The sequence below is a fragment of the Phodopus roborovskii genome, unplaced genomic scaffold (genome assembly GCF_943737965.1).
Source record: "Phodopus roborovskii unplaced genomic scaffold, PHOROB, whole genome shotgun sequence".
Taxonomy (NCBI): Eukaryota; Metazoa; Chordata; class Mammalia; order Rodentia; family Cricetidae; genus Phodopus; species Phodopus roborovskii.
In genome coordinates this window covers 1,835,258-1,849,122 of record NW_026126546.1, presented here as the reverse complement: position 1 = coordinate 1,849,122, position 13,865 = coordinate 1,835,258, and the positions used below count along the sequence as shown (strand labels likewise).

The 13,865-nt window shown below is 39.1% G+C and overlaps 1 protein-coding gene across 3 annotated transcripts in view; it reads right to left on the bottom strand.

The window, feature by feature from the left end:
• Rab28 (RAB28, member RAS oncogene family) overlaps positions 1–13,865 on the bottom strand; it is a 76,691-nt gene that overhangs the window by 47,351 nt on the left and 15,475 nt on the right. For all 3 annotated transcript variants that reach the window (XM_051200204.1, XM_051200203.1, XM_051200205.1), the window contains one exon: positions 6,861–6,990. In XM_051200204.1, the coding sequence (XP_051056161.1) occupies positions 6,861–6,990 (130 nt within the window). The remainder of the gene's footprint in view (positions 1–6,860; positions 6,991–13,865) is intronic.

Below are 13,865 nucleotides of genomic sequence, written 5' to 3'. Positions count from 1 at the left end.
TAAAAAAAAATACACAGAAACTAGATAGCCCTGGGACATAGGGTAAAACCAAATACTACTGTTCTACTAAAAGTATATAACAATAAAACGAGTTCTACATACTACTATACACATAGATTAGCCATAATCAAAGTAGCCTCCTCCTACATCAGTTGGAAAAGATACAGAGATTCACAGCCAATGTTCAGAGTAAAAGACCTTGGACTACTCATCCCTAAATGAGATGTCTGCATTAAATCTCTCCCCTGAGGGCTCAGCGAACTCTGCAGAGGAGGAAGAAGAAAGAATGTAAGAACCAGAAAGGATAGAAAGTACCAAGGGATTGGGGCTTTCTAAATACAGTGCAACCAATGTGTGATGTACACATTGGAACTCAGAGACTGTAGGAGCATGCACAGGACCTGTGGAGATGGGGTAAAAAAAAAAAAAAAGAGAGACGTGAACACATGCCCCCACCCTTAATCAAAAAGCTAGCTCCAACTGATAACCTCTTGCAAAATAAAAAAAAAAAAAAAAAAAAAAAAAAAGGGTTTTCTTCAAAGGAATAACACCGGGAAAACAAGCTACTTTTTTTTTTATTAATTTTTATTTAAAAACAATCTCACGTTACATACCAATCCCAGTTCCCTCTCCCTCCTGTCTTTCCATTCCCCCCCCCCAGCCTCTGCCCATCCCAACACCCATGCACTTAATTCTACATTTTAAACTGCAGGAAACAAACTACTCTTAAGGACAGGCTCCATGTGCACCAGTAGGTGGCAAATATAAAATGAAGTCAACAGCATTTGGAGGTTTTGTCTCACAATGTTGTGTCGGTGTTTTTTTTTTGTTTGTTTGTTTGTTTGTTTGTTTTGTTTTGTTTTTAAACTTACAGGTCCTTTGTGTTTATATTATGTGTTTTTTATGGGATTCTTATGTGTGTGAACATGTGTGTCTTATTTATTCCTTGGATGACTGTGTTTTCTAAGGAGAGACAAAAGTGGTTTGCATTGAGATGGAAGAGGAGGGGAAGAAATGGGAAAGGTTAGGGGAAAGGAACCCATAATCAGGATATAGTATATTTTAAAATTCTAGGAGCTAAGAGACGGGGCCATGCTCAGCCCTCATTGGACGGGAAGCAAACAAGTATGTGGTGGAGAGATGGGAGAGCTGGAGATCTGATGGGAAGTGAAGAAACAGCCTGATGTGAGAGGACTGTGCTACCACCTGAGGCCATGGCGATGTCAGGTCCCATGCTGCTGTTGAGGGCCATGTCTGGGTCTGTCTGTGGTCTGCAGCTGGGGTATATCGATGTCCATGTTACCACCAAAGGCAATGAGGATACCCTATGTCTGTACTGTAGCCTGAAGCCATGTTGATGTCCAAAGGCTCCGCTGAGCAGGCCAGCCTTGCCTAGGTAAGACAGCTGACCCTGATGTTGTGAGCATGGGAGAGACGGCCCCTGAGGTGTGGGGAAACTGGCCCCACCTTGCCAGGGTGGCATGGAAGAGCTAGCCCTAATGACATCAGGACAAGAGACCTGGCCCCATGGTGTGGATGCGGGAGAGCTGGTAGGCTGACCAACTCAGCCACTGCCCAGGTTTTGAACTGGTGTACCCCAACACCTTCCCCATCTATGAGCTGCTGCTAGAGCATGTAAAGGGGCCAGTCTTTCCAATCCATAGCCACGGGATCTCCTCAACTCAAGGAAACAGATAACCAAGAATCTCTGAGGGTCTAGTATTGGTGTAGCAGAGGCCAGAGGCCTTGAACTAATAATGGCTCATTGTAATAAACATCCACAAGTAGAGCTGTTTGAGCAAAAGAATACTGAATGACACAACAAAACTTCCAATGCCTCTACCATGAGCAAACAGGTGATGGAAAGACAGAGGAGCAGACTGGCACATGCATAGAATGCTGTGGTTGACAGAGGAGCAGTCATTGCCCAGAGGGTCAGGTAGATGGATTTTTTGTTTTCTGTTGGTAGTTTTCTGCTTGTTTCTGTTTGATTTTTCTTTTCTAATTTTTCTTAATTTTTTATTTTCTTTTGGGAGAAAGGTTACAAGGATGGAGGGTAGATATTTAAAGACTAGGATATGATTAAGGTTAAGGTGCATGATGTGAAATTCCCAGAGATTCAATAAAAAAAATTATGTTTAAAAGAATCTACTTTGGGACTGTCTCAGCAGTTAAGAGCACTGACTGTTCTTCCAGAAGTCCTTAGTTCAATTCCCAGCAACCATAAGGTGGCTTACAACCATCTGTAATGAGATCTGATGCCCTCTTTTGGCCTACAAGGAAACATGCAGGCAAACACTGAATACATAATAAATAAATAAATAAATAAACTTTTTTAAAAAAGAGTATTTTCAATAAAATAGATCATTTCACCCAAAGGTAACCATGTTTAAACACTATTATTATTATTATTATTATTTATTCCTCTTATTTTAGCATCAATCCCATTTCCCTCTCATTCCCTCCTTCCCTCCCTCTCTCCCATCCTCCCATACCCCCCCCCAGACCACCCTCCCATCCCATTCCCCAACACACACCACATGTAGGGTTCCCACTCTTTTTTTACATGTCAATCCCAGTTCCCTCTTCCTCCCTTCCTCCTTTCCTCCCTCCCTCCTTCTTACTCTCTCTGCCCCCTCACATGCACCCTGACCACCCTCCCCTCCCATCCCCCCACCCCAATTCCATATAGGGCTGTGCCATCCAGGTGGGGTCATGTAGATCTGTCAAGTCACTTGAAGTAGGGACTAGGGCTTCTCTCCTGTCTCTGTTAAGGCAGTTATCACTCCATGGGGGATATGTTAGCAAGGTCCTTTTGTGCCCCAAGAATACATCCTGGTTCCACTGTCTGAGGTCCCTTAGACTGCTCAGTCCTTCTGGCTGAGACCCATATTCAGGAGAACCTGAGTCAGTCCCATGCTGGCTTCCCAGCTATCAGTCTGGGGACCCATTAGCTCCTCCTTGTTCAGGTCAGCTGTCTCTACGTGTTTCTGCAACCTGGTCTTGCATCTGGATTCTAGTTCGACTCAGTGTTTAATTATGGGTGTTTGCTTCTGTTTCCAACAGGTAGTAAATGAGGGCTCCATGATGGTGGATAAGTTAGTTTTTGATCTCACCATCCGGGAAGGGCATTTATGGTAGCCTTTCCACGGTTGCTCAAATTGTTAGTTGGAGTCAGTCTTGTAGGTCTCTAGACATTTCTTTAGGTTCAGTTTTCTCTTCAAACCAATAATGGCTCCCTCTTTTATATTCTCTCTCTCTCTCTCTCTCTCTCTCTCTCTCTCTCTCTCTCTCTCTCTCTCTCTCTCCTGTCTTCTATTCCTACTTGACTCAATCTTCCTAGTCACACGTGCTTTCCTCTCCTCCCCTTCTCTTTCTCCAAGTTCTCTCTCCATTCACTGCCCCCCCCCCCACTTCCCATGAGAGGGTTCCCACCCTTAATCCATCTTGTTTCTCTTGCTTTGGCAATGTGTAGTCTTTTGTGAATTTTACAGCTTTTTAATAAAATTGCATTCCCAAAAAGAAAAGAAATACATATGATTACATTAACTAGTGTACTATCAATTTGGAAACACAAATTGTAAAATATTCAGAAGATACAGAGTTAAAGACCTAATAGGCTTAACTGTAGGATAATCTTTCACTAAATAATCACATGAAATTGGGCCAATGACAGATTATACAGTAATAATAGCCAGGAAATATTCACCTATAACCTCTTTGTTTTACATATGTAATAGTCTTGGTGACTATATACTCTGTTATATGTCGTACTGAAGGGACATATTATAAATCCACTTAAAAATGGGGTTACCCCAGGATAAAATCCACAGCTCCAGAGAAGCTAGGTAACAAGGAGGACGCTAGGAGGGACACATGGATCACCCCGGGAAGGGGGAATAGATGAGATCTCCTGGGTAAACTGGGGGTTGGCGTAGAGGGGAGGTAATGGGGGATGGGAGCATGAGTGATAGGGGTGGTCCAGTTGAGGAAGGGATAAAGAGGGAGAGCAATGAAAATGATATCTCAATAGAGGGGGCATTACGGACTTAAAAACCTGGTGTCAGAGACACTCCCAGGAACCCACAGGATGACCCCAATTAAGACTCTAAGCAGTAGTGGAGAGGGTGCCTGAACCAGCCTTCTCCTGTAATCAGATTGGTGACTACCTTAACTGTCATCATAGAACCTTCATCCAGTACCTGAGGAAGCAGATGCAGAGATCCACAACCAAGAACTGGACCAAGATCCAGGAGTTTAGTCAAAGAGAGGGAGGGGGGATTATATAAGCAAGATGGAGGTCAAGATCATGACTGGGGAAACCCACAGAGACAGCAGCTAACCCTAGCTCCTGGGAACTCATAGACTTAGACCGACAGCTAGGGAACTTGCATGGGACCCACCTAGGCCCTCTTCATATGGGTGACAGTTGTGTTACCTAGTCTATTTGTGGGGCCCTAGTAGTGGAACCAGGATCTGTCCCTAGCTCATGAGCTAGCGTTTTAGAACTCATTCCCTATGATGTGATGCCTTGCTCAGCCTTGGTGTAGGGGGAGGAACTTAATCCTGCCTCAACTTGACAGGCTAGGCTTTACTGCCCCCCTTAGGAGGCCTTACCTTTTCTGAGGAGTGGATGGGTGGGGCAAGTTAGAAAGGAGGCAGATGGGGAAAAGACAGGAGGAGAAGAGGAAGGGGAAATTGTGGTTGGTATGTAAAATAAATTTTAAAATTTAAATTAAAAAAGAATGGGGTTATCACTAAGTCAAAGATGAAAAGTCTGAGTTTTTATAATAGTAAACTTCAAATACAGCAACCTATTTTCTGCAAAAATTTAAAAAACTTCAACTACAGTTTTACTTTATTTTTAATACCTGGACATAACACCACCAGTCTAGACCAGTATTTCATCTAATCTAATATTCTGTTGTTGACATTAACCAATGGTGGATGCATCACAGGATAACCTAAACATATAGCATAATGTATAATTATATACTACTATGTCATTATCTCAGATGATGGTTAGATTGTACCCAGAAAGAAATGAAAACAAATGCCAATTCTCCTCTTTCCTTTACAGATTCCCATAGAGTGATGGGAAATCTCCAACAAAAGTATAAGCAGAGTATGAGTTAATGCTTTAGTAACATGACAACTGACCAAGAAATTATCATCTATAATGAAAAGCTGCAAACAGAAATAGAATTCAAAGTGACCAAAACCTATTATTTAGAAGGGAGATTTCAATGAACTACAAATCATAATTCACTCCAAAAGAATTACTTATAAAACAGATGTGTAATTTTTTGTCAAAGCTAAACACAAAACACACAATTTCTACCAAAGGGCATGCCATTTTGTGACATGCAATACTTTTTTTTTTTTTCTAGACAGCTGAGAGTATTATTTTTAACTGCAAAGAAATGGCTTCACACCTGTTATGTAATGATTTTAAACTAGGGATTAGGTTTATTAAATGCTCATTTTGGTGTGTAAAACTACATAATGCAGAAATCTAGTTGGAAATACTATTTCCTAAATAATAACAGGGAAAATGTATTACATTTTAGAGAAGCTAATTCTCTTGATAGTATAGCTAGGCATTGACTTAACAACCCTTGTACTCAGGAAACAATTCCCAACTAAATCCTCTATGGTATAATTTGAATTCATTTTCTCTTTCTCTGACCTCAAGTAAGCTAGAGATTCTCAGATCATACCATAATATCTCATGTATCTAAAACCTCTTCTTAATGTCTTCTTTTCAAAATAACTACAAGTCTATAAACCAAATACTGGTTGAGTCCAGGTTCAGTTTTATGATTTCTATATGATGTAAATCATAGTTCAAGAAACTCACCTCAAAAAATTACTTATCCATACTTATCTGCCAAAGACTGTACCTTTCCCTAATACAATACTCTTCCCAAAAAGATTATCTGCATTTCAGAAATAAATCAGAAAAATTCAGGAAAAGTTTATTTAAAAAAAAATAGGAATGCAGAATAATTAAACTCAAGATCATCTAGTGAAATGTCTCAAAACCACTGGGACAGAACTGAAGCTATAACGTAGTGTCATAAAATCTACAGCTGTGCTATTGTTCTTAACAGTCCACATTGCTTCCTGAACACCACAGAAGAGCAAAAACATACACAGTTTTGAACTTACCTTTACAAAAGCAGCAGATAAATTAGAGCAGAACAAGCCTCAAAATAGTTACTGAACAGTAGAGGATGTCTTAATCACACTACAATGCCTGAAATGAGGGTTCAATTCGTGTGTTCAAAAGTTACTTCTTAGACTGCAATGTGAGCCATGTGGTATACAACAAATTTCAGAGCTGAAATGTCACTTACGGGGAAAAAAAAGGCTGTTATGCATATTCATAAGAATTTTCTACTTAAACTCCAAAAGAAGCTGTTTCCAGATATCAAATATACTTTTAGGAAAAAAATTATCAACAAGACAGGCAAATTTCTTTGCAAAGTATCAGTTTAGACCACCATAACAAAATGCCAAAGACCAATGAACAAACATTATTTCTTATAGTTCCAGGTACTGGTAAGTCCAACATGAAGGTGCTAGCTGATGTTAGTGAGAGTCCTCTTCCTGGTTTGATGGTTACCTTCTTGCTATGTCTTCATATCATGGGGGAAAAATCCTCTCTTCTTATAGAGGCTTAATCCCATTCATGAGGGTTCCACTACCATGAGCCAGTGACTTAGTAAAAGCTATACCTCCACTAACCACCACATTGGGAACTCAAATCTCAAAATGTCAATTAGTGAGAGGACACAAACATTCAGTCCAAAGAAGCAAATAACTCTACTACACATAAATAAGTAGTACCAACTTACTTTTATTGCCCACCAAAGCAACCAGGGGCTGAGTTTCTGACTCTTCACTCACTGTCTTCACCACAGAATACCAATCTTCTAAATTCTCAAAGCTTTGATAATTTGTAATATCATATACCAAGAGGATTCCCTGTCACAAAAAAAATACAGGATATTTATAACAAGCTTTTGAAATAATATTAATAATACTTTTAATGCTTCAGCTATATAAGGTATACTATAAAAATGCAGTTGTGTTTTTATATATAAACCGATTTTAACTTAAATGTGTTATTAGTAGAAACAGTATCAAATGATCACATTCAAATAAATCCTGAAACAAAGGTATAATTTTATCAAAATTTTAAGTAATTTCCCAATAAGATACCTGAAGATTTCTTAATAGATTCAGGATAAGAAAATTCTTACACACACACACACACACACACACACACACACACACACACACACAAAACTGCATAGACTAAACCCACCTCTCACTTTCACAAGGTCAAACATTTAAACTTTTCTATAAGTAACCATCTGCTGCTTCTCCAATTTTGAATGTCTTCAAAAATGAGATTCCATGATGTCCCTTGATGGGCAATTTTAGTGTTTAACACAATTTTCTTTAAATGAAATGTGGATTTCCTCTTTTAGTCCTCTGTGCATTTAGGGAACAACTGGAGAGTATCCTCCCTTTAACAACCCCTCGTATACTTGAAGACAGTTAAGTAACTCCTTACCAGTTTGCTTTCCAGAATAAATAAACTCAGTTCCTTAAAGCTACCTCAAAGGGCCTATTCTCTGTCCCTTTAATCATGGCTGTTGATTCTTCCCAGGACACACTACATAGAGTTTTTTGACATCCTCTTTAAAATGAGCAATGTAAAACTGGACGTGATACTGTAATAAGAGTACAAGAAAAGCTAAATATAAGAGAGAGGTTGCTTCCTGTCTCTTATACATCATATTCCTTTTAAATGTATCCCATTATATTGCAATGGAAGAAAGAGAAGTATATACACACACAAACATAACAGAACCGCATACTTGATTTTCATCCAGTTTGTGGTAAAACACTTAATACAAAGGTCTGCTTACAGGCTAAGTTACTCGTGGCATTCATGTCTACTTCTTCATTCTAACTATTTTTGCATCTGCTATGAATAAAATACAGATATAGATCTTTACACTAATCCTCACCACAGCCTACAGAGATTGGCATTATTATCCCAATTTTATTGATAGAAAGGTTATAATAACCAAGATGACCCAAACAGATAACTGACTTTAATCAAGGGCTAAATGACTAAATGCTTTTGTCTGCAGACTCTGTCATGCATTTTATTGACTGCTAAGAATATGAATGCTAAACTTCAAGAAACTCTGTCTTCCAGGAAAACTAGACATATAAACAGGTGAGTATACAACACAGCAGACACAGCAAAAACTAAGTTAATAATTAGTGAGCTTGGAGTCCCACTGCAGCTGCTATCAATGTGACATTATTGAACTAGGACACCACTCCATAACATTTCTACCCTATACATAACAGAAATTATAGCAATTAGTAGAGAATTCATTTTGACCATAGCACATCTCTAACAATACTTTTTAGTTTATATATTTAAAAAAAAATGTAATCATGAGTGTATTCAACAACTGGCTCACAGAAACTGCCAGAAAATTTAAGAGTTGAGGTTTTTTTTTTTTTTTAAGAGTTGAATTTTTAATATTGTAACAAACTGGCTGTTATTAGGATCTTCTGGTACTGTGCTTTCATTAAACCACACTGGCCCTTAAGTCACCTATTTATTGCCTTTAAAGTAAATTTCTAGAGACTATAGAGATGATTCTAGGGCTAAGAGCACTGGCTCTTCTTCCAAAGAACCTAGGTTCAGTTCCCAGCACCCACATGGCAGCTGTCATCAGTCTCTAACTCTTGTTTCAGAGGCTCCAACACCCTCTTCTGGCCTCTGTAGCCACTACAAACATGTGGTACACAGAACATGCAGGCAAAATACCCATACACATTTTAAAAAAATTGCATCTTACACTTAGATTTCTGATCCTTTTCAATTTCAATAGTCCGTAATTTTAAAAATCAGTGTGGGTGCTGACACATAATTTCATAACTAAAGAAACTGAGGAAACGGAACTGTTCTGAGTTTGAGTCTAGCCTCCACTATCAGTGAATTCTAAATCTATCTGGACTACAGAGCAAGACCCAGTCTCAAAAACTTTGTAAATAGATTACCTAAGTTTGCCAGGCAGTGGCATCCACTTGTAATACCAGTACTCAGGAGGCAGAGGAAAAAGGATCAAGAGTTCAAAGCCAGCTCTAGTTACATAGTAAGTACAAGACCAGCCTAGGCTAGATGAGAACTTGTTTCAATAAAACAAAATATAAATGTTGCATAATTTTACATAAAACCACTTATCTGATTTATTTGGGTGACAACATCTATTTCTTTCATCCAAGATTACTTTGGCCATTAACCAAAAAAGTTATCTAAAACAATAAGTGCAATTTCAATTCCTTGAAACATAGTCTAAAACTGAACTCGAGAGACAGCCAATCCTTACTTTACTGACTCTACCTCCCACTATAGTGGGTGATAGTATTTACTGTTTGCTGAAAGAGTTCTATCCTTGGATTCCATGCCTGAACACATCATCTTTTTTACCTTGAATAATTGTCTTTGCTGTCCCACTTTTAAAATGTTTAATATGCCTATATGGTTTAGAGAATAAAAGTAAACACCAAACAGATAACTTGAAATTAGTAGTTTATATAACTACTAATAACATGATTTTTATTACTCAGTTGAACCACATTCACATGGTAACTCTGAGGTATTTTATATTAATTTAAAAAAGCTCATACATGTGACAACTAATTCTTAAGATATTAGAACATTTTGATTAATACTGAAAATCTTTACCCAATTTAGATGGAAGTTTCTGTCCTGCTTTAGTCCCAAATAAACACACAGAGGCTTATATTAATTATAAACTGTTTGGTCTATTGCTCAGGCTTACTGCGCTTAAGACTTAAAATAACCCCTACTTCTTATCCCTGTTTAGCCACGCGGCTTGGCACCTTTTCTCAGTAAGGCATTCTCATCTTGCTTCCTCTGCGTCTGGCTGGTGACTCTGTCTCTGTGCCTCTCCTCTTCCCAGAATTCTCCTCGACTGGTAGCCCCACCTGTACTTCCTGCCTGGCTACTGGCCAGTCAACATTTTATTAAACCAACAGTGAACAAGAGCATCATCCCACACCCACCCAAGGTGGAACAGTAGCTGTGTAAGACAAAACACAGGCAAGTAGAACATGCATGCCACCATGTCCTGAAGGCTAGCACAATGGTGCATGCCTTTAAACCCAGGATTCAAGAGGTACAACCATGTACAACTCCAACAAAGGTTCCAGTCCATATATATTCCAGGTAAGCTTCTATCTAATACAATTATACTATTTTCCTTAAGAATCATCAATGGTTGCTTTACTATTACAACTGCAGAGCTGACTCACTGCAACAGAGAGAATAATAACCTGAGAGGACTCCTTGAAGTATTTACATCTAACTATAGGAAAGTCTGCCAATCCCTACTCTAGACCAACATGTATTTTTCAGTTCTTCTTTTGAATCTTTTTAGAGTCATAAAAAGATATACTTCATTCACTAACTTAGGTATCCTTCAACCCAAATACTCCCAACACAATTTAATGTAAAAGCGTTTTACATGCAATTATATTTTACATTATCATTTTGTCTTTATTCTTACCATAATTATTACTGATTGTGACCTTCAGTATTATACTAAAAAAATCTGAAAAGCTGTTATAAAAAAAACAAAACAAAACAAAATACAAAACAAACTTGAGGAGTTTTGGCTTCTAACATAGAAAGGATTTTGGTCATCATCTCTGATCTTACAAAATAAAGGTCCGATTTTTCAGGGGTTCATCGGAGAACTGAGTTTGGAGGACAAAGCGCTGCCCTGAACCCTAGAAAGCATAGTAAACTGAGAGAGTACGAACAAGACCTTCTCCCTGGATCAGAGGCTGCTGGAGATATAATATGGAACATGGTAATGCTAACAACCTGCAGGAAGCTGTTGCCTGGCTGAAGCAGGAAGGACTCTTGAGCAGCCCAATCTTCAGATCACCACCTGCTTTCATTTACCTGCAGGAACTTGAAGAGCAAAGAAAGGTCCGCTCCTGGTTCTGACATGGAGAAAATAACCATGGCAATACTCTACAAAGCATTAGATCCTGCGGGTAAAGTAAAGTTTCCTACTTCTGACTCCTCTAGCCATCGACTCACTGAGCTGAGGCCCACTAAGAGACTGACATGTTCTCATTAGGACATAGAAATTTCCCCATCTTCCATTCTTTAGCACAGTGTCAACAGAGATTCAGGATAAGAGCAACTATACGCAACACTTCAAGTGAAAAGAATTCTTTGAAATCTCTAAAAAGGGTGGATGAAATAAACAAACACACTAGAGAAATTGTTATCTCTGGCACCTACAGCTGTAAGTGAAAGGGAGTAACACATTCAGGGTCAAAGCAACATAAAACTTCATACCAAAGGCCCATTTACCTGGATTCTTATTGTTTCCCCTCATTTTGTCCATTATTTAATAGAAAATTATAAGACATTTACTATAAGAACTCTTTTCCTGGGGGATATGAACAAATATCTATCCATACATATGGGACAACAATGACAAAATAAAGTATATTCAATCAAAGTCCAATTTAAGGAACCAATGAGCGTTATACAGCTTACTTAAAGAGTATGGATGAGATATTACTTACAGGATCATCACTAGCCCTGAAAAACAGTCATATTACCAGATCTCTCTCCAGCAGGAATGATGACTTTCCCATACCATATGGGGAAGATGGAGTGACTCTTCAGTTAACCTTTTACATACTACATACTTCCAAGACCAAGAGGTCATGTGCAATTAGAACAGAATTACACACAAATGGTGGGCAGGTGTGGAAGGGGCCTTCTGGAATCTCACTTGAGGATCCAATAACCCTTCTCCCACCCCACTCTTTTATAAAAGAACATCATCAGTCGAAAGCTTGCTCTTGAGGGGCTCTTCCAAGGAAAGCTTGCTCTTGAGGGGCTCTGGTGAGGATGCTTTGCGTTTGCTGTTCAGGATGTGATTCCCTCAGCCTCCTGTCCTTGCAACTATGCCTGTCCCCTGCTGTCATGCTACCCTACTGTGACAGACCTTCTGGAACCATATGCCAAAATAAACTTTTCTATAAGTTGATCTCATCACAATGGTTTATCACAGCAGCAGAAAAGTAATTATTACAGTGCTTTGAGGTTGAACACATTTATTAAGAAAGAAGAAAGATCAATAATCTAAGTTATGATAGTAAGAAACCAATATAAAGGCAATCTCGGACTAAAACAAGTGAGAGGGAGTAGAAATAAAAAGTAGAGCACATATCAATAAAGTTGAAAAGAGAAAAGTAGTACAAAAAATTCTTCAAAAAAGCAATTTCAGAGGAAAAAAAACCAAATGAATAGTAGCAGAATGGATAGAAAGTCATCAAGCTGACATCACGGATTAAAAAAAAAAAAAAGTTATCGATTTTATGGGTACAAATTTGGTAATGTAGGCGAAATGGACCAAATGTCTAAATTCAGTATTTTTGACTCCCAGGGCCACCACTACCAGCCTCAGCCCCAAAAGCCTCTCAGATAGTCAGTTGTTCAGGAAAACCCTCAAAGATGAGTTTCCTGATATTATCAGTAAACCCAGGGTTCTGCTGATTCCCTCCAAAAACTATCAGAATCTACCTGGTCACAAACAAATACAACTTTCTCAGAAGTTTCATTTTCACTTCTGCTCAAGTTCCAGAACAATCCTGGCAACTATAAAGTCTAATTTCCTTTGCAACACTGTAGCCATCTAAAGCCGTGAGCATTTCTCCTGTCTTCACACCCATGACACCCTTCTCTCCCACCCTCCAGCTGCCCTCTCCTTCCCAAACCTTTCAAAAGACCTTTGGAAGTCAGATTTCAACACCAAGAATGCTTCTTTCAATGTCCCAGTGTCTTCACTGTACTAGACCCTCCCTTCCAGTTTCAAGAAGATATGACTTCTCCTTGTAACATTCAAGACTCTTGTACAAAACTAAGGAGGATACTTTGTGCAGTTGCTGGTTTGCATCTGTTTCATGTATTCAATAAGCATGAGTCAGTACATCCAATGCGCAGCACTCTCAAGGTAATAACTGACTGCTGTTTAGAAGTAACAAACATTGGTGGCAATACTTCATATTCTTAATAAATTTTTCTCCATTTTTATTATAATTAGCAAAAACATCACAATTTTAATTATATTTCATATTCTTAATAATTTTCCTAGTGACTGCCTTTATTATAATTTTTAATTTAAAAAAATTATTTTTCATTTCATATACTAATTCCAGTTCCCCCACCCCATTTTGCCCACCCTTCCCCTATTTCCCCCCTTTATACCACCCCATCCACTTCCCATAGGAGGTAAGGCCTTCCTTGGGGGTCAACAAAGTCTGGCATACCAAGTTGAGGCAGGGCCAAGACCCTCCTCCCTGAATTACAGCTGAGCACGGTATCCCACCACAGGGAATGGGCTGCAAAAAGCCTGTTCACATCTCTGAGATTGGTCCTGGTGTCACAGCCACCCCCTCAACAGATCAAGACACATAATTATCACCCACATTCAGAGGGTCTAGTTCAATCCCATGCAGGTTCCCCAGCTGTCAGTTCATAGTCCATGAGCTCCCAGTAGCTCGGGCCAGCTGTCTCTGGGATTTTCCCCATCATGGTCTTGACCAGTTTCCCTTGTTCATAAGATCCCTCTTCCCTCTCTTCAACTGAACTCCAGGAGCCCAGCCCAGTGCTTGGCTATGGATCACTGCATCTGCTTCCATCAGTTACTAGATGTATGTTCTATGATGACAATTAGGGTAGTCACTAATCTGATTAAAGGGGAAGACCAGTT